At 35.5% G+C, this 22,262-nt stretch overlaps 1 protein-coding gene across 1 annotated transcript in view; it reads left to right on the plus strand.

Annotated features, from left to right (window-relative positions):
* Window positions 1–22,262, plus strand: part of luna — a 355,849-nt gene that overhangs the window by 322,763 nt on the left and 10,824 nt on the right. The window contains exons 3-4 of the mRNA XM_014232061.3: window positions 13,629–14,970; window positions 15,714–15,851. Coding sequence (XP_014087536.1) covers window positions 13,629–14,970; window positions 15,714–15,851 — 1,480 coding nt within the window. The remainder of the gene's footprint in view (window positions 1–13,628; window positions 14,971–15,713; window positions 15,852–22,262) is intronic.

A 22,262-nucleotide genomic window follows, 5' to 3' on the forward strand; every position in this document is an offset into this window, starting at 1 on the left:
ATACAGGGGATGGGGATTGCCTGCGCTTTACTTGGGAGTGTTTGCTCTCCCAGCTTAAATATTGCTTTTTTTATGCTCTTGTAAGGCTTTAGAGCATTGCTGACACATGTCATCGTGCATTTGTAATTGCGTTTAAGTTCTTTTCGCAAAACCCAACACAAATAGAGTTATATTGCTTGATTTAAATTTGCTTTGCTTGATTAAAGTTTGTAATTTAACATGCGTTGTTTATTTTTCTGACATGAATGAGAACGAAAAAGAGATAAATATAGCACCAATCGAAAAAAATTTATGAAAGAACATTTTAAATAGAAAATAAAACATAAATTTGAACTTTCTATGAAGCTCTAAATCTTTACTTAAATAATTGTGTTATGTAATTCAGTTGTAATTAAAAATTTGGCGCTTAGAGCTACGCGCTACTTAGTTTAAAACAACTTTGACTAAACCAAGAAATATTGTATGAATTGAGCTTGGAATTACTTCGCATCTTCCGTATACTTTTGATCTGGCACCCAACGACGTTTCCAACTAAGTGGTAATCAGCTGGACTAAAGCCCATTTTTAATCTACAGACTTGTGGATTTTAACTATTACAAAAGAACTATCGAAAAGTGGCATGGTCACCATATTCGATCTATCGTTCTGAATATTTCTATTTTGAATAATAAAAATCCGATTTGCCTATAACTTTTTATTCTTTCACCTAACTTCTTCGAATAGGATGCACATTATATTATCTTTGAAAATTAGTATTTACTCAAAATAGGTTCCATTTAAATCAATATAACTTTTGGAATGATCAATCAGCGCACGAATCGATTTGTTATGTAATTTATAGGAATGCTCTCCAACATCACGGTTACGGTTGTTTGAATGGCTGGGATATCATCATAAAATGCTCCCTTCATGTTGGTTTACAGTTCTGAAAATAGAAAACAGTGACATGACGAATACGGAGGGTGGTTGATGAGCGGAAGTCGTTTCCTTAACTTCACTATTTTTGGTCGCGTGAGGTGCCGAATAATTCAAGAAAAATGTTTCAAATCAGATAAAGCTACAATACAGTGACGCTGTGTATGCTGCGAGCTCTATAGAGCTACATTATAGGTGATAGTGTTAGAGAAGCTTAACTTTATCATATCAATTTAAGTAATATTTGTTTTTCAAATACTTTTCATCATTATTCTTACCAATTGTATAAGTATATAAATGAATTCTTTGCATAGTCTCAAATCTCGGAAAATAAATTGATAGATAAATCTCCGAAAGAAATTTTTCCACTAAAGACGTGAGACACGCCCGCTCTTTTTTGTGTAACCTCCTCTGAGCCGTATAAATTTAGCTTTTACTACAAAAAGTGGTTTTGCTTTCAAGCTTTCACAAATAATTTTATCACCTCTCCAATTTGGTAATACTTTTGTGTTTACATCACTTTTTATGGGTCCCTTTTCCACAATTGGACATTCCGTATTTAATTTTTGGTTGGTTAAGCATAAATTTTATGGTCTGTCGCCTGCTTTCACGAGACACGCAATTATACGCACTCATACACACCGGAGCGCACACACACACTCAAATGCTCTGACAATTTTATTGCACCTTCAAAGTAATCTGTAAAATGATGTCTACATTCCCTTGGACTGACATTAATTTCTACACACGTATATGTATATAGTAGAGCAAAAGTTCGTTAAAATTTTGCCGGCTGAATTGCAGTTAGCAGCTGGTGTTAACTTTTACTAGGCAACTAATTATGTTTAGTGTGCGACTATTTTTGTTGCTCCCACTCGATTTTAGAAATGTCCTTGTTCCAAAGGCTCACATACGAATATATATGTGATTCCAATTCCGTTCCCTCTGTATGCAAGTAAATTTAGGTGGCAAATAATAACTTTCCATTGCAGTTTTAGTTTTGAAAGGCTCTATAGTAGTCAGAGCCACAAGTTTTTTGGTTCTTTTATACATTTTTGCTATAATTACATACAAACCCAACAACAATGCGAACACTATTTAGAATCGCTATAAATGGTTAGCTCTAGAATGCCAATAGATGCAGCAAAAACTCTGAATGCCCATAAAATGTTACGTTAGCATGTAATAAGCGACGTATAAACCAACAATAACAATAAAGTACTCACATAGTTCTTCACCTCTTGGGTTGTTGTGTGGCGTTCAAGGTGACCAGCATTAGCAGCTAAATAGTGACGGCATTGACTGCATCAACCGTTGACAGCAACAAAATAAAACAACAACAACACACAACGAGTGGCATTGTGGATTGTAATGTCGCTGCATTGACCTTGTTTACTTTGGAATTTGTGTTTCGTGATCAATTTTGTTTCTCTTTCATGTTTCTTCTTCGAAACAAATAACTCTAGTATTTCAATTTTTTTAATAGAATATTTTTTAACATAATAAAAGCATTAAATAATATAATTCTAAAATAATATAAAAATATATATCGAGCAAGCGAACAAAATCTAAACTACTTGATTTATGGGGTTAGGGTTAGTCAGAAACATGAAAAAATTAAAATTTTCAGTAATTTTTTTTTGCTATTAAATTATGTTATTTTACAAAAGTAGTAATATGGCATTATTACACAATATTTTGACTTGAAATTACGAAAATTTAAAAAAATAAAAATTTTAGTTTCCAAAGTTATAGCTGTCTGTGTTGACCCAGTTTCAAAAAAAAGTCCTTGCGATGACAATCATATGTCCTTGGAGATTCATCTAAAATCAATCGGATAAAAAAAATTTGTTTTATAAATAGATAATGCTGGACCTTTTTGGCGGCCTCAGGAAATTTTTTTCTAAGTTTTTGAGAAAAAATCAACATAAGTTTCATTAAAATCTACTAAGCGGTGTTCGATTTACAGTTGTCACCAGTTCATAAAACATAGTTTTGAGAAAAACGCATTTAAAGTTTCTTGCCGCTATCGCTAGCTATTGCTTCCGAGCACTTTAAAGTGCCCGAGCGCTCTTGATTATTTGTCGCATAACTCAAAAAGTAATTATCGGACTAACTTAAAAATTTCAGAGAATATTTTCAAGGTATTACACTTAACGAAAATGCAAAATTGATTTTTTGAAAATTCTGACTACCCCTAACCCCTTATGAAAGATTTATAGACGAAGGTCGACTGAATACTCTTAAGAAGCACACCAAGTGTGAGAGCTTAAAAAAAGCGATTTCTGGGAATTAAATATAATCGATAGTATTTATTGGTTTAAAATTTTAATTTATTTTTATACATATTTTCAGAGTACATAGTAAAAATTGTTTAAGACAAAAATTATTTTTATATATTTCATATTTTTCAAATTACACTTGACCTCATACGGCGCTAAACAAACGTCCCTAATATCGCAATGTTTCGGGCCTTTTCCGTGAATGAAATCTAAAAATGCATCTCTACTGGAAGATATTGTCTGCGCCCAACGGTTGAGAAAAAAAATTAGTAACGCTTTTTAAAATGTTCAATTTCTTTTTAGTCAAATTAAAAAGGTGGGTCTTTGTTTGGAAAACATGCAGAACAAATTTGATTGATAGTTTTGTCAAAAAGTCTAACTAAGGGTATAGGCCTATTATGTTTCAAATAATAGAAAATTTTTTGACTGATTTTCAAAATTACTGATTTTTCAACTCTGTAATAATATATCAATATATATATTATACTTCATGGTTTCATGGCAATTTTTTAGCTTTTAGACTAGATTTTTTCAAAGGTTTTTCTTCCACTATTTCTTTTGAAGTACTTATTAGAAAATTTGACATATTCTCTGTTGTCATCCTGTTATAAGAAGACTCCTGCTTTTGGCTGCTTTATTCTACATTAAATTGATTTTAATTCTCTTACCGCTAAATATAATCGTTTTATTCACCTAACGATAATTTGTACTACCTTTGAATAATCGATGTGGATATAGAATTAGGTGTGCTAAAAATATTAGTATGCCGAGAGTTGCCTATTGATGAAATGAAATCAAGCATAATTGAATCAGACATGATTAAGAGACTAGTTCAAAAAAATAAGTATAAAAGAAAATTCACAGCTCACCGGTTACTCAATCGATTATAACTGTTTAATTGTTTATTTAATTTATAGGAAACAAACCTAACGGTTTACTAAACGTTTTTCGTCACATAATAAAGAATTCCTCCAACAAAGAAATAATCGCAACGCAATTGCGAATGTGTTACAGAACAGCTTATTGCATGGTTGCACTGTAAGTTTTGCTTGTTTATTTAAACTGGTTGAGTTTGTTCGTTCGTTCTTGTTATAAATAGCATTATACTCTACTATAGGTGAAAGAGTCCAGTAATCTGCATTCAAAGCAGAAGTTCTTTTACAAGATCAAGACAAAATCAAAGAATCAAGTTTTAAAGTCAAATAGAATTTTGAAAAACCCAGTTCTCTCACTCTAGCTGGAGGTAGATTATCAAACTAACATTTTACGAGATCGATTAATTTACGGCATTCAATGATTTAAAAGTAGCCGTGACATACATATTTACCTTATTCCCTCATTCGCTCACTTACTTACTTACCCACACACTAAAACACATACTTCGCTCCGAACATTTATTGCTTATTGAACTTTTCATTGGCATTGAACATTCGTTGGCAATTTTCAAATATTTCCACGCATACCTTCTTTGTTGCGTTTTTTATTTCCACTACACCACCAAGTGCCAACATAACCAACAGCAGTAAAGCAGGCACCAACAACAACAGCTCACACAAAGAGTCGATAACAAGACCTTTAGTATGAACAAGCAGCAATAATGTGAGAATTGCGAGCGGAAACAGTCAAGTGAAGGCAATGAAAGTTTGCACTGGAAGGAAGGGGCACAGGAGCATGGTGGAAAATTTAACAGTTTTCGAAGAAGAAAGAAAGAACGAGCGAAATCAAAAGATTTTGAAAACGCTAAAAGCTAAGTGGTGGAAGCGTAACAAAATATTGCAACAACAAAACAGGCGAATGATGGGGAAATAAAAAAAAAAACAATGAACCGAGGCAATAAACATGGAACGAAACCTCAAGAAAAGCGCAAAAGAGAGCAACTACTTACACACAGGCTATGTGGTGTATTGGTACGCTATGGCCAGTGTAAAAATCAGAGCAGGCAGTAACGCACGTTTAACGGGATCGTGACAACGCTCGCAACTTGCTGTTAGTATTTATGTTGCTGCAACATTGCAATTTCATGAGTACCGTGAAACTTTTATGCACTTCGCCGCCGCATATATGCTCGAAAGGCCGGCCAATGGATATCGCTAAGCGCGAGCACGTATATTAACATACATATGCACATACATATACTCATACATACATAAACATAGATATACCATAGATATTGCCACTATACAATCGCCTCCTGCAAAGGTCAATTTCTAAACTTTTAAAATAGATACCAAATATAATAGATGTGTGTGCGTAAATGTGTATGAGTATACAGTTTCTCGTATATATTGTACATACTTAATAAATAAATAATTATAATTGCATAAGTTGATAAAAAAATGCTATGCAAAAGCTTTACCGCGGCAGTTCCCGAGTGCCACACATACCTTTTTTTATTTATTGATATATTTGCTGATTCATAATCCACAAAATAGGGAATATTCTTTTCGTTTGTAATGATGAACCAATGCAAAACTTAATGCCACATATCAAATCACTTAAAACTTATTTTAAACCTATATTTCTGCTTCTAAAAAGCTAGTTTGCTAGCTAATGTTTGAAAATGGCCCATTTTGCTACAAAATATGTTAACTTATTAGGCCATTTATTATTAATAAACTCGTCAGTAACGCATATTTCTCAAGTTGCTTCAAACGACTCCCTTCGTTAAATTTTCACAACCCTCTCCTTTACTATTTTCTGCTAAGCACTTCTACATCATTTAAAAAAAAGTTCCACATATGAGCTTCTAAAACAAATGCCACAATATTAAAGATTTATTAGTATTTAAGTATAATATATATTGTGGTGAAAAATTTTTGGCAATAAACATATGCAATCAGTCATTTGCATAATTTCCATAATGACAGGATACAAATAACTCCAAAAGTGCATATTTGCCCCCTTGCTAAATGCAGAGGAGCGCAGATATCCTCCGTATTTTACAAATATTCACTTACAAATGCGAGCATACACACACAAATGTGTCTTAGCAGAGTTGTTTTAGAAGCCAACCGGATGCTACAGATACTCTGAACCGACGGCAGGCACAGTTCTAGCAATATTTCAAAGCTATTAACTCTACACAAGCATATTTCCCGCCCACACATGCAGTTACAAATACAAATGTAGACATAAATAGCGCACAAATAAATGTATGTGCATAAATTTCTGCGTGGCTCTGTACTCTAGTAGACATGCAGACCAATTAAGTAGTCGCTTTTTCGCTCTCATTTGCACGCACACACAAATATTTGCTCATATTTATGCTTATGTATGTACATTACAAATACAAAGCGAAAGCCATAAACAATCATGAGCTATGAAAACAAGCAGCAGCCATAACCTGCATAACTAAATAGCTTTCACATACATAAATACATAATTATTTGCAGTTTTACTGTAATACTCACACCTGGCGGACTAATTATCTCTCCAAGCCTCCTCTTCTCCTCAGTCTGTCAGTGCTGCGCATTGTGCTGTATAATAGTTGTAACCATTGTTGTTGTTATAACTATGCGTTTTGTTAATAAGGTTGGTAATGTTTGATTGCTGACATTTTGTTTTTGGTTTTGTTGTCGCTGCTGAGCTTGAAATGCCTGTTGCCAACGGCGGTGATTGTTGTGCTGCTGCAAATGATTGTGACGATGATTGCTATCATTTTGATTTGCTGTCATACACCTGTAGGAGATCTGCTGGTAGTTTGGTGGTTTTGTTGTTTTTGTTGTGCTTATTGTTTATTTATGACTTCATTTATTGTTTTACAAATTGCGCTAATTTGTTGTGATTTGGCAGCACCTCAAAATGCCGTTGCAGCCATAAATATGTGTTATGATTAGTGGCAGACTTCTGGAGGCGTCAAAACACCAACAAGTACAAAGCAATTGTTGTCAGTAAATGAAAGCGGGCAAATAAAGGCATTTAATTTTCCTCGGCGTGTAAATTAATATTTACGTTTACTGCAATGCGTTTGTGATGAGGCGTGGGACTGCTTTACGATTTGACGCTCACACAGCTAACGCTTCCATGCATTTGGCATTTATAACCCGCAGTTGTGTGCTAGACACCGTAATATATTGCTCTCAATAACAAATTATAAAAGTGTCTACTCTGAGTTATGAAGCGAAGAGAGAAATTTAAGAGAGAGAGTAATAAATTCTGGCACCGAAATGTCATATAAATATATTCATAGAAATCATTGTGTGAGATATATTTACTAATTTATATTACTCTGGTGTACTAGCCAGGCCTACTATATCAGTATTTTGCATTGCGTATAGCTACTTTTCTAAGTATACTAGAAATCGCACGTGACACTGTTGAAAATATTTGGCAGCAACGCTCAAATTTATTCAAGAATTCGTAAATTAAAGCAGAAGTGAGATGGAAAGCAATGTCATTCATTAAAATTTAGAAGCCTAATTACTAATAATTTTTATTTAATTTATAAAGGTCGTAAACGTATGGCAAAGAATTTAGCTCTATTATAAGGATAGGATTTGCCAATATGCCACCTTTTGCAGCAAACGGGGCCGTATGTCTGCAATAATGCGCCGAATATTGCCTTCCAAGGGGTCGATTGTCTCGGGTTTATCTGCGTAGACATGCGACTTCACATAAGCTCGCAAAAATAATTCAACAGTGTTAAATCGCAGAGCTTGGAGGCCACACCATAAGTCCGCGACTCGATATGATGCGCTTAACAAAAGTTTTCTTCAATAAATTGAATCAACGAAACAAGACTGTATGAAATTTAGCGCCGTCTAGTTGGAACCAAAGGTCATCCACATCAACATCCTCCAATTTATACACGAAAAATCGAAAAAGATCATTAATCATGGCTGTATAGCGTTTCCCAATGACTTTACCATTGTGGCGTGCTTAGTTTTTGGAGAAAAATGGACAATTGAGCAAACTAAACAGTGACTTTTTGAGTATGTAACGTTACTCTAACAATGGCTTGTGGATTATCATCACTCCAAATGCACGACTTGCAAACGCTGTTGCGAGTAAGTCTGTTCATTATTAAAGACAAACCAAACTGAGTATAACTCAAATTGAAAATCACACGTTTTAAAAACACCCGTTTTATATTCCCATGATCAGTATGCGATTGTCATATATAATACGAATAACGGTGTACGGTTGCTACCATACTTGCACTAGTAGCCATATGTAATAGCGCTTTACTGCTGAATCTATTTGCTGGGATTGATTTGTAAGCCAGGGAGCTAAAATTACTGTAATTTTTTATAAACAAAAAAATTATGTTAGTACCTTTAATAACGGATAATTACTGATAAAAACAATTTCTTCATTCTTTGAAATTAAAATAATAGTTCGATCTGAAAATCTACTTGCTTTCTGCTAAGCCACCGGATCCAGTTAATCATCAGTAGTCATCAATAACTAGATATGAATTTGAAATTTTGACTCTAGGTACATTTTTTTTTTAAATAATATTTAGAATATGAGTATTTATCCAACGATCACATGCTATAAAACTCGTTGTTTAGTTCGTCAGTGTGAGCTAATGAAATACACACACGTTAAAAGCTGTATTCATATGTGCTTAGTAATCCATGTTAGCAAACTTTGTATAATATTGTGTGTGTGTTTGCTAATTTGCAACGAAATTTGAAATGCGTCATAATGGCGCACAATTCAACAGTTTCCACTTCAGCACAATACAATCAATCAGTAGATATGCACAATAACCGTAACGAATAGTCCAAGTGGGGAGTTGGAGCGCAAAGGAAAGCGGCAATTTATTGAACGTTTTACACTGCAACAACAACAATAAAAATAATAACAGCAAATGGGTGAAAGCAAACACCATAAATTATGCCAGAGCAATAACAATAACGACGAGCCAGCAACAGCCAGCAAACATTGAACAAAAACATACACAAACACTAACCGAGCTAACAACAACACACACACACACATCAGCATATCAGTATTTATCAAAAATGTGCGCTCAAATGCTTTGTTTAGTATAATAGCCAAAAAATGCTAGGCATACGCGCTCTGCGGCGGCAGCGTGTTAGTTATTTGAGAATAAAAGGGCGAAATATTTATTTTCCATGCCGATGCTCCTCTTTTCAGTTTGCTATTGTTATAATAGCTATTGCTGCTACCGCTGCTGGCGCTTTAGTTGCCCATGTATCTCATTCAAAATTCAAAAATAATCTCTTTTGCATGGCGCTGAAAACACTGCGCGCACACACTTACATTCACATGCCATTTTATTGTTATAGAGTTTGCGCTTGTATGTAATAACGATTTTCGTTTTTTGTTATCTTTGCGTTATTTGTTTTTGCAGCTTTGACCAGCAATCACTCCACATAAATCATATTTGAAGCAAACATTTATTTTCCATTGCATGCTTTCTGGCGCTAGCGCTCTTAGTAGCGAATTTATTACAGTTACAGAGAGGGGATGAGGCGACAGGTATTAACAATAAATATTGCAAGATTTCAATCGCTTTTATTTAGCTTTGTTTACATCGAAATTGCATAACATGAACGGAGCGGAAAGCACAAAGAGCATTTAAGTTGTATTACAATGAAAGGAGATGCTAAAATTAGATTTTTGAATATCCTTTTTTCTGTTCTTTTATGAATTATTGATGTTTGAAATTTCATGCTTGAAGTATGATATGCCAATTTCATCCCTCGATTTTGTAACATTTAAAAGGTGTTGTGATTAGAAGCAATGAAACGCCATTTTTCTTCAATCTCATGGATTTTCTCATACGCTCATTTTTTTCATACAAAAGCTTTTTGCATAATCTTCGCCAATCTACGATTATTAATGATTCTCATTGGCATTTGTTAAAAAATTTGGGCCTGAATTTTATATGAAAGTGGTTACCACGCTTTAGCTGGCGCCTTAAAATTGCAGGGTATCCTATTGCTAAATACAGGAATATTCCGAAAGAACGAATATTTGTTTTAACAAAAACTGCTTATAACGTATAAACGAATTTTTTACATTGAGAACCTTAAATAACGAACAATAGGGATTTGTTGATACTCGGTTTAACGAACAACATGAAGAAGACGAATGTATGTAGAAAGAGAAAGAAAGAGTTGAAAATAAAATAAATACGTGATGAAAACAGAGTAAAAAGAATTAAAGAATAATAATGAAAGAAACGGCTACTATAGATATAAGTGTTTCTTTACGTTTTGTTTGACGAAATTGAAAATGTGAAGCCTTAAAGCTTACATATGAAGATGCAGTGAAAATTTTGAAACAATGTATCCAGTGGGCAAAGCAGAACAATGTCGATTTCACAAAACTTATTGTATGGACTGAACTTCAGAAAGAAGCCATCAAAAATAATATTCGTATTCCAAAGAGGCAAACGACGATTTATCAATTTTTTAAAAAGTAAGTACTCGAATTAACGAAAAGTTCGATTTAATGAACTGGCCTGGCAATTAATGTGTTGAATATTTTGGAGTACTGATGTATATATCGAAAAAAAAGTTTAACTCATTTTAAAACTGAAGTACTTACTCTTCAGAAAATGAAAATCGCCGCTACTGTCTTCTTCGCTTATATTTTCTTTTTGAAAACAAGGTCCGTTTAAAACTGTGAAAATTGAATTATGGGGTAACCTTTATGGATGTATCAGATTCCAGTTTGCATGTTGTCAATAATCCGAGGTTACTAATTAGTTCCAACTTTTATACAGGTCACAAAAGAGCACGCGATATAGATTACTATTGCAGTACCTCAAAAGATGGTAGCGATTAATAATCTCTATGCACCAGCAATCCAGTTCGCTTACAACAACAACTGTTGTCCAGGCAAAAGATTTTAAATTTTTGTTCTTAAAAACTCACTTGTGTGAAATGAATTTGGTGCACCAGGCACTCTTATTATTTCACTTTCATTTTATTTTCCATAAGAAAAATTTGCGCATTTTGCATTGTGAAGTAATTTTATCCGCTCTACAATACCCTTCCATAGTTTTGATTTGGTTCGAAACAGCGAGTTTAAAATTTTTTACATGGTGTATATGTACTTACTTGTACATTTGTTAAAAGTACCTTGAACAAGGCGTATATGTACATATTGTTGTTGAAAGCACCTATTAATCATCCCACATGAGTGAGTAAAATTGCTTTGCTACTGATTCATCCGCGATTAGATTGTGTTCTTTGTGTTGCAACGATTTCGACACGCAATCGCAGAAGTGTATTTGTAAGAGCGCTATGAAACTCAGCGGCTATATATATGGTGTATGGTAAACTAGTGTTTTTATTTGAACCCATCGATCAAATCAAACCTTTCCATAATAAATATCAGCAAACAACACCTAATTTGTACTTTAAATTTCTTGGCATGATGAAACTACATTCTCTAGAAAAATGTATTAGCTAAAGTAAAAAGTTCGTTCGGTTTTTATCTAAGAGATGGCGTTATTGTCCATAGTATTAGTGTTACGTGTCGCATCATGTCATACTATACGGCGCGGTCACGTGAGCACTTATTTAATTGCTGAGGAAATAAAGATAAACCAGAAAACCGTTGGGAACCATTTGCATAACCTTGGATTCAAAAAGGAGCTCGATGTTTGGGTGCCACACGAACTAACGCAAAAAACATGATGAACCGAATTTCCATCTGCGAATCGCTGCAGAATCGCAACAAAATCGACCCGTTTCTGAAGCGGATTGTGACTGGCGATGAAAAATGGGTCACTTACGACAATATCGAGCGCAAACGGTCGTGGTCAAAGCTCGGGGAAGCGGCCCAGACGGTGGCCAAGACCGGATTGACGGCCAGGAGGGTTTTGCTGTGTGTTTGGTGGGATTGGCAAGAAATCATTTACTACGAGCTGCTCCCCTATGACCAAACGCTCAATTGAGTCCTCTACTGCCAACAACTAGACCGCTTGAAGGCAGCACTCATCCAGAAGAGTCCATCTTTGGTCAGCAGAGGCCGAATTGTGTTCCATCAGGACAACGCCAGGCCACACACGTCTTTTGTTACGCGCCAGAAGCTCCTGGAGCTCGGATGGGAGGTTCTAATACACTCACCTTATAGTCCGGACCTAGTACCAAGTGATTACCATCTTTTCCTGTCCATGGCGAACGCGCTTAATGGTGAGAAGTTGGCCTCAAGAAAAGGCCTGTGAAAATTGGCTCTCCGAGTTTTTTGCCAATAGGGACGCCGTCTTCTACGAGAGGGGTATAATGAGGTTGGCATCTCGTTGGCAACAAGTTTATGAAGAAAACGGCACATATTTGACTTAAATCGAACAAATGCACACAAAGTTATCATCTTTTGAAAAATCAATAAAAAACCGAACGAACTTTTTACTTTACCTAATATTAAGTGCAAACCGTAAATTTTTTATTCATGTTTCATATTTCCTCTTCCATTTTTGGTTTATTGTCCAAACTATGATTACCCGAATATTGGTATCGTTCTTAAGTAATGTGCTACACAATTGTACGAACATATTTACAAGTATTTTCGTATTTGGAAAGCAGTATTTAACGCTTAAGTGTTAGGGAGTACAAATCAAACACATTATAGAAGATGTTTTAACAGAATGATTCGGACTTGTTTGTGTTATACTTTTTTATTACCTAACGATTGTTTGTGTCACCTATAACTAATCGCGATAGATAAAGGGTTATGTACATATATATAAATAATCAGGATGAAGAGACGGTTTGAAATCCGGATAACTGTAAAAATGAAGGTACGAAAGTTGGTGCACTTATCCTATGGCATCCAAGGGAATTGCAAATAGGCGCAATCGGACCATTGCCACGCCTACAAAATGCCAATAAACGAAAACTTTTAGAGTGCCGTATCTAAGCCGCAAATTAAGATGTGGCCAGGGACACCTCTGGGCCAAACAGTTTTTAAAAGTGGCCGTGGCTCCGCCTCCTAAAAAAGAAAAAGTGATTTTATTATCTCTTCAAACTATGTTAAAATGGGTAAAATCGAATAATAACCACGCCCACTTCGCATTTAACGGTTATATTGAAAACTACTAAAAGTACTATAACTCACTGAATAAATGAGCCACAAGCATTAAATTTCACAACCGTGAGTAGATATTTGTATCGCTCGAGGATTGTATGACACTATGTTACACAAGTTAGGAAATGCTTTTTTATAAGCAATTATTTGCCATTTTTAATTTTCAAATCTAATCTCTGGTTTCAAACAATCGCTACCGTGATCTAATCAGAGCGAATTCGAGTCTTATCTAAAAGAAATTTCCGCCAATAGAGCACTTGCAAAAAATATTTGCTTTTTCTTTACCCCACATCCATCCTTAAGTCGTTAGCAGTTTACTTAACTTGAGGTTTTAATCGTAAGTCTTATTAGATATGTCTCTTCTCCTATGCTTATTCGCCTTTGTAGTCATGTTTTCTAACAATGTGTTCCCTCTTTCAGACTTGGTACGAACTGGAGCGGTATCTGCGCGATGAACCTAAGTTGCAGTCATACAAGAAGATTCATGAGCTCGACACAGCATGGGATCTGCTATCGGCCCCAGCGCGTATCTTCGAGGAACTTAAAATCAAAGAACAAAACCTCGACTCAGTTTCCACAACGTCTTCAGTGTCCTCGACATGTTCCGGCATGTCATGGGATAGCAGCGGCTCGCAGGCCCTGAGTTGCTCGGTGGTAGTCAAACAGGAGCGCATCGATGACGACGAGGAAGAGCTGCATTCGGATAGCTGCGAAGAGAAGTACACCGCCACTGCGTTGGCTACTTCACTGGGCAATGCCGCTGCCACTTCGCTGGCGTATTCGCCATGCGGCTCCGCTTCGAGCACGCCGACGCCGATCGTTGGCACCATCAATTCGGCCCAAATCGGCACGACTCTATCGGCGGTGCCGGAGAAGGGTATCAAATTGCGTGTAATCGCTACAAAGGCGCACAATAAGGGCGCTAACAGTCGTGCTAATAGCATTAATGTGAGCATCAGCAGTGGCCATAACAGCAACAATCAAAGTAGCAACAACAGCAACGGTGGTGGCAGCAGTAGCAGTAGTAGCACAAGCCCGCAGGATTATATGTTGCCGACCTTAACGCCGCCATCGTCACCCGAATCGATACGAACCAGCATCACAAACAATACACAGCAACAACAACAGAGGCAGCAGCAACAGATCGATGCTAGTACTATGAGTGCTACCGAACTGGCTACACTTATACAACAACAACAGCAGCAGCAACAACAACAGCGCATCGGTCAGTCGCAATATTCTGCTGCAACGCCAACTTCTACCGCCATACTACGCTTCTCCAGCGCCGTTACGACACTGGTCAATAGCAGTAAGAATCCTACTCTGACGTCGACTACAGTTCCTCTATTACAACAGCAACAGCAAAACCTGCAGCCGCAACAACAACAAAAGTCGCACTTGAGCATACAAACTGCCAGCGCCGGCACAAATACCGAGCCGCATCCGCCGTCAGCAGCCCAGTCACAGCCATCAACATTGTCTTCGTCGTCATCCTCGTCTACGGCCCACTCCAACATTCCGCGCAGCACCATCGTTCGTCTGACATCGGCGAATGGCACAAAGAGTGGAGCCATTAGTTTGGCGCGTGTCATACAAATGCAGAATAGCGGCAGCGGAAGTGTGGCAGCAGCGATGTTGAATGCGTCAGCCACATCCAAACAGCAACAACAACAAATGCAACAACATGTGATGAATATGGCGGTGACAGCAGCGCAAATCGCCCAACGCGGCACACAGCTGCAAAATCCGCAAGTAACCACATGTGAGTAGCTCGGCGATATATCTTCTATAAATTATAGGTGGAAAAGAAATAGGATGAGTGCGCGAGAAACAGAGAAAGTCAGTTTGAAATTGTGTACAGTGTGTGAGAGAAAGAGAAAGAAATATAGCTTCTGGCGTTCGAAACGAATTTTTCAAAACTTTCGTTTAGAACAAAAATTTAGAATTGCTTAATATCAAAAAATTCAATTATAATACTAAATGAGATAATCATCTAAAGCTTTTTTAAAGAATCATATTTTCTAATAATTTCTGTCACTACTTACCAGTATAACTATATAATTGTATAAGAAAATGAATCGTTGGTTACTCAGCTTTAAATTAAATTAATATTATAAGTAGTCCTGAAAGCTTTTGATTGGTTTATAGAGCTTTGGATAAAATTCCAAAGAAAATGAACAATTCTTTCTTACGACTTTAACCCCGCTGTAATACAAGTAATGAGAAACCTCCCAAAGAATTAACATAAATATTAATTAAGCGTTAAGCTCTTTAAAACACAAGGTAAGTGGTTATAAATTAATAACAGTCACTTAATATATGTTGCCTTTCTCAACAAACAATTGTTTGCGCTAATTATCTGCTTAAAGAATATTTTAAGCTTACTTTAACTTTTCGAACTGCTAAGGTTCATAATTATTGTGCAAAAGACAGCAAGTCTATTATAATAAGTCCAAGCCTTTTTATAATGAATTTATATATTTTTTTTTTATTCTTACTCGGCAGTGACCACCAAGACCCACCAGCGACTACACGATCACAGTCCAGATGCCAAGCGTCGGATACACAAATGCCAATTTTTGGGTTGCAAAAAAGTCTATACCAAAAGCTCACATCTTAAAGCACATCAAAGAACGCATACCGGTAAGTGTAAAGAAACTGTAACTTTCGTTACTTTATCAACCTTAAAAATACTTTTAGTTGTAAAATATAGTAAAGCTTTTAAATAACTGTAAAAGCTGTTATACTGATGAGTAATCTTAATCAAAATCCTTTAATCACTCCAAATCTTTTAAATGATGAGTATGTGTAAATCATACCCATCAAAAGAAAAGCAAATTTCGAGGGTAGATCCAAGGTTCCATCAGCAACAGAGAGTTGATTAGAAGTGAGCCCATAAACATACTTCACACAGCGATATGTCTAAAATACGCATACGTTTATATCCAAAAAACGATAAGGCGGAGGACAACCAACGGCAAACCCCCATGAATCAATAAAATGGCGAGGGGTGAACAATTTTCACACTCTCGCCTCAGTTGGACACAAATAAAGGATATTGCTTGTTTGACTGATGCTCCCATGCGTAGAAATATACAAGTATGTCGCCGCATATGTTTACTCAAGTATTCTATGTACTCAAATATACTCATGAATTATGAAATATAACTCTTTTCAACACTAAAATCAGTCATTTCATCAAAATTATGGTATTTTGAGAAATTGTTGGACCGCAACAATTGATGCATCCGTGCAAGCGGTTCATACAAGTAATGTATGTATATATTATATATGTGGACAAATGGTTGCCTACCCAGATACCTCTATCCATACACATGCGTTAGCGCATATATAACATTTGAGTTATGTGTTATCGTGTGGAAATTTTGAATGTTTTGCTGTCAAACTCAGTGATGATAAATTTTACAGCAGTTTCCATTAACGGAGTTTTTAGTCTGCTATGCAAGGGATAGTAACGAAATAGCGCAACACTTCGGAATATATGGATCATAAATAATATATGAATGTCCAACCTTGACAAATACGGATTTATAGCACTCGAGTGTATCGAACATGTACGTACGCGTGCCTGGAAGTAGGCTAAAAAATAGTTTTCCGTTTGTTTGAATTTATATGTATTTTTATTTTTAATTTTTTGGTATTTTATTTTAATTTTTTCAAGTTGTAATGAGCTGTACAATATATATATTTTTTTTTAATTTCAGAGTATATATTTTTATATTACAAATGCACCTTCTACTTATACTTACTTTTTAATAAATAGATACAAAGAGCGTTCCAAAGTAAACAGAACTTTAAAAAAAAAGACAGAACAAATGGTTCTATCGGCAAAATCAATTAATTTTATTCAAAATAGTCTCCTTTTGCTTTAATACAGCTTTTTGCACGGTCCAAAAGCATGTCGAATGAGTGTTTTAGCTCGTTGCCCGGTATGGCCGCCAGAAGCCGGTGCAAGTCTTTTGAATAGCATCCACGTCTGCATAACTCTTTCCTTTCATCGAAATGAATTTTTCCGAAAAGGTAGAAGTTGCACGGTGCCATATCAGTTGAATACGGGGAGTGGTTGGTTGTTAAAATACGATTTTCGTTCAAGTAATCGGCCACAAGCGTTGATCGATAAGACGGCGCATTATCGTGCAACAAATGCCAACTTCCATCTTCGCGATTTTCGGGCCGAGTGCGACGTATACGGCGCACCAAACGCTTCAAAACTCCAAGGTAGAATACCGCATTAACGTTTTGGCCGAGTGGAACAATACCCTTAAAATCATAAAAACAAATCAGCATTGTCTTCTCTTTTGAGTTCTCCAGGCGCGGTTTTTTGGGTTTCGGCTCGTTTCTCATTTATGTTCTCACGACCACTTTGAAAACGTTGAAACCACTCGTACACTCTGCTACGGAATAGGCAATCATCGCCATAAACTTGTTTCATCAATTGAAACGTTTCGGTAAAAGTTTTACCAATTTTAAAAGAAAATTTAATGTTGGCTCTTTGTTCGAAGCTCATTTTCGCACCGATGACGAAAACATACTGACACTTAAAACACAATAATTTCACTTCCAATAATTAAAAACTAATGAAATTTTTACTGGAAGTCGATAAAGGATAGCAGATTCTAACGCACTAGTCGACATATAGATAACGCCACTAGAGTTTACTTTGTTACTTTTTTACTGTTTACTTTGGAACTCACCTTGTATAATTATTATACCAAAATATAAATGAAATCTCATAAAAAATTAGTTCTAAAATTAAAAAACTCAATATTTTATTTTAGCCTTTTACGAACCCTTCTTTTTATTTACCCAATATTCGTGACTATATTTCCTTTTTCAAATACTGATTAGCTTAGCGTTAATTTATCATATTAAAATTTTATTGGCTCCCATACAGTAGGGAGAAAATGAGTTTGTGTGTCTTGATCAGTAAAATCTCACAAGAATTTCGGAACTAAAGAAATATTATAAATATTATATTATTTCTTAGTTTTTGTTTGTCAATAACGAAAATATATAACAACAATTGCTAAGAAAGCACTCTTATCAACTCAATTCTACTCAATTATGGACCTAAGAGGATGTTGAGGGATAGAGCTTATATGGACTATACTACTTTATAAAACACTTAAAATATCTAAAAAATAACAAAATTTATAAATTCTTATATTCAAATAATAATAAATCTAATTATGGACTGCAAGTGCCAAATAAGGTGATTAAAATAAATAGAAAGCTTCTAAAATCGATTCACTGCAGACCAGTTCATTTATTAGTGTGAAAATATGCAGAGTTTCATTGCGGAATAACTCCAATACACTCACACACGCATGTTAATGCGCACTAATACACAAGCAGCAAACGAGCGATTGTCGGCAATCCTTAGCAACTAACGAAATCACAAAATCCACTAAAAGCTGCTGTAAAAACCTCCGGACTGGGCGAATATGTTGTAAGACTTTTCAACAACTTTGCACTTTTGCACTTTCCACACGCACACATACATACACAGAAAGTGTGCTGCATCTGCACGTATATATGTGCATGCAACACAAACACAAATACCGGTGTTTAACTGCTAACTGGTGCAGCAATCAGCGTCACCAGCAGGCAGACAACCCAAACACTAAGTTTCGACTGCAATTACAGTCTCACCGAACGTCTCCTACCGTCGCTGCCGCTTCCTTCCGTTGCCTACTTTTCTTCCTCTGCCACGGCAGGAGTCACAATGAACTCTCGCCTGCTGTTTGGCTGCCTGAATGAACAATCGTTAACTTATGTCCGCCAGCAGCTATAACGAGCGTTGTCTGTTGCCAAGCTGATTGCACAACCGCATACGCTCACCCAATCCAAGCACACTCATACACACGCATACGTATTGATGGGCATGGATATGGTGTATACGGCAGCATTATGTTCAAGCAATGTCGTTGGGGATTTTCAATCGTTCCGCAGCTTATTTTTGCTGTTTCTGATTTCCGCTTGCATGTTGCTGTAATGTTTTTGCTATTAGGCGCACAAAAAACGCAAAATAATACAATCAGCTTGAAGGAGTTGTTGTTGCTGTCGTTGTTGGCAAAATTTCAAAAGTGCTTTCGCCATCAGCATCAATGGCAGGGCCATAAATAACGCATTGTGCGAGGTATAAGGCAAGCGGCAAGCGGCGAGTACGCGGCATGTTGTAATAGGTGAGCAGGCCAAATTGCCAATGGCTGTATTGAATTTGAAATGCGCATCGCCAAACAAGGATATCAGATAAAATGGCGCAGGACAAAAGATAAACGACGTGGGGCAGCTACAGCAGCGCATTCGACAAGAGACGGCAGGGATCTCAAAATGTTGGCAAAGGAAAAGTAAATAAATTTGCCAAACGCAAATAAACAAAATAACAACTGCCATAAAAATCTTTAAAAGTGCATGGAATTATGAAAGGCATGAGCATAGGGTCTTCTCTTAAGTGGACAAATGCTTTGGGTCTTAGTAAATTTAAACTAAAAATAAATTATTTTTAAAAGTTAAAAAAATGTATTTAAGTAAGTTCTGAATATCCCCGGCAAGCGTTTTTGTTGGGCTTGAATTGTTAGAACAATTCAAGTTGTTCTTTCATACTAAAATTTATTTAGAATTTTCTATTTTAAAGAAGTTTTGTATAGCAATAGTAATGATGTTGCTCAAACTGGTCGCAGTCCTCTTAGAAATCAGTCTTTTGGCAATTCACAAAGTATTGGCGTAAATTTTTTTAATAAATGTTGGGGTATAAGTATTATATAAGAAACCAGAGGACGTGAGAACAGTTTTATTAATAAAAGTAAAAGGCCGTCGCGTTTCGTTGGCGTTTAATCATGTTCTAGCCAAAAAAAGACCAAGGTTTACTTTTTTTTTTACTACATACATACAGGTTAGTTGAAAAGTTGGTTGGTCTCACCAAGAAAAAGTATTTCTAGCTCCAAATTATTGTTTTCTTAAGTTGGTACATCTGTCGTGAGAACACATGCAAAGTTATAAGTGATTCTGTTAATTAATTCTTTATTTACAAGCTATTTGAAGTTGACGCGTCAGAGTATTTTTTTAATATGGGAAAATTGAATATTGCGCAGGGATTAGATTCTTTGTTTTGAAATTTTTAAAAGCAAAGGAAAAAGTGTATGAGGAGTCCTCACCATAAAAACGGATCGTTGAATTTTGGGCTGGTGAATGTAAACGTGGTCGTACTATTCATAATAGGTATAGTTAGTGAAGATTCAAGTTTGACTAAGCGTGAAATTGCTAATGAAATGGGCATCTTAGAAGAATGAGTGCTTCATATTTTACATGGAGAATTACTTATAAAAAATCTGTTTTCATCGAAAGAAGAAGCTATTACAGACATATAGACGGGTATTTCGTAGAGCTTACGGAAATTTCTCATAGCAGTGATGGCATAAAATTAGGGGGAGGATCATTGGAATAAATGTATTGAAGTTAAGGGAGATTATATTGAGTAAAAATATACATTTCGTACCAACAGTATTTTTTCATTTCGAGCGCAGAAATATTTCAATCAACCTGTATATAGGTATAATATCAATTTACATAAAGTGTTATTTCGACAACTTTTTTGCCTTTGAAAGGTTCTCAATTGAGTACAATTAATTTAATCTTTTATAGACCAATTCCAAATTTTGGTCGAGTTTCTGGGTATATGCATCCTTAAGCAACAGATTTTTGCAGTTATATTGTTAAAGATTGTATAGTGAAAGATTTCAACCAAGTATTATTCTTTTCAAGGAGTGCGATTCGACGTTACACGTATATATAAAAATACTTTATCATATTTAAAGTTATCTCAGAATAGACATTTTAGAGAGTATTTATCTGTAGTACATAGTAGCCTTGAGTGATCGTATTGATACTTGTATTTAAAGAAAAAAAAATTGAGAGTATCATCCAGCTATACGAGATTTTACAGTTATATAATTAAACGATAAAAGTACCTTCCGTTTAAAACATATACTTAAAATATTAAGTAAGGATTCTGTAATCCATTTATAAACGATATGTCGGGGCTTCCAGTTCATTTGTTTTATTTCAAAACGCTTTTTGAAGAAAAAATATGTAAAAGGAAGGAAAAAAGAGCAGTATAATATTATATAAAACATCACTTAGAAAAATCTTTAAAAAATACTAAGTTATTCATCGTACACACATATATTACTAACTAAATATTCAAATAAACAAAAGATAAAAGTAAAGTTGTAGATATGCCTGCCTGAATGTTTTGTATGTTTATCAAATAGCCTCAATAGATGTCGACGACATCGTTTCGCTATCGTTCGAAAACAAAAATTATTGCCAAAAGCATTGCAGAGTGACAGCTGTAGGCTATACACCGTGTATTGTTTGTATTTTGTTTTGTTTCTGCATTCGTCATAGTAATTGTGAATTTTTACAGATAAGAAAAAAGTTTAATTAAACCGCTGATTTCGGTATCAAATGACTCACTTGCACTTGGCGCACGGGGGCCTGGGTGAGATTGAAATGTTTTATTTTTTTAGAATTGTTGTAATAACAACGACAATAACAAAATACTTCTTCTAATTCGATTGCATTTTTATTGATAGTTTCCACATAAAACATTGCTGAAATTCCACCGGCAACTGCCCTGCAGCGAAATGTACTCGCAAAGAATAGTTTTACAGTTACAGTACAGGACGGCATACCAATTACTAATATGGGTTTTTGTTAATTGTCAGATTTTGGTGAGAAATATACTTGTTTAGTAGTTGATACAAGATATATAACTTATTTAATTTGGACTTTCGCCTGATGATCCTGAATTTTTTGAAAAAATTCTAATTCGCCGTTATTGTCTGTTTTCTGTTTGTAACTGTTCTGAAATGTTCCTTTTTTCACTAGTACGATTTTAATAAAGAATGGTCTAGTTTTTTGATGTTTCAATGAGGGGTAATTTACATGATTAATATATATACTATAAAAACACACCTGCATGCAGCGGCTGATAAGAACCACTGCCTCCCTCCCCACTCCCGTTGTTTT

This window comes from Bactrocera oleae, chromosome 4 (assembly GCF_042242935.1).
Source record: "Bactrocera oleae isolate idBacOlea1 chromosome 4, idBacOlea1, whole genome shotgun sequence".
Taxonomy (NCBI): domain Eukaryota; kingdom Metazoa; phylum Arthropoda; class Insecta; order Diptera; family Tephritidae; genus Bactrocera; species Bactrocera oleae.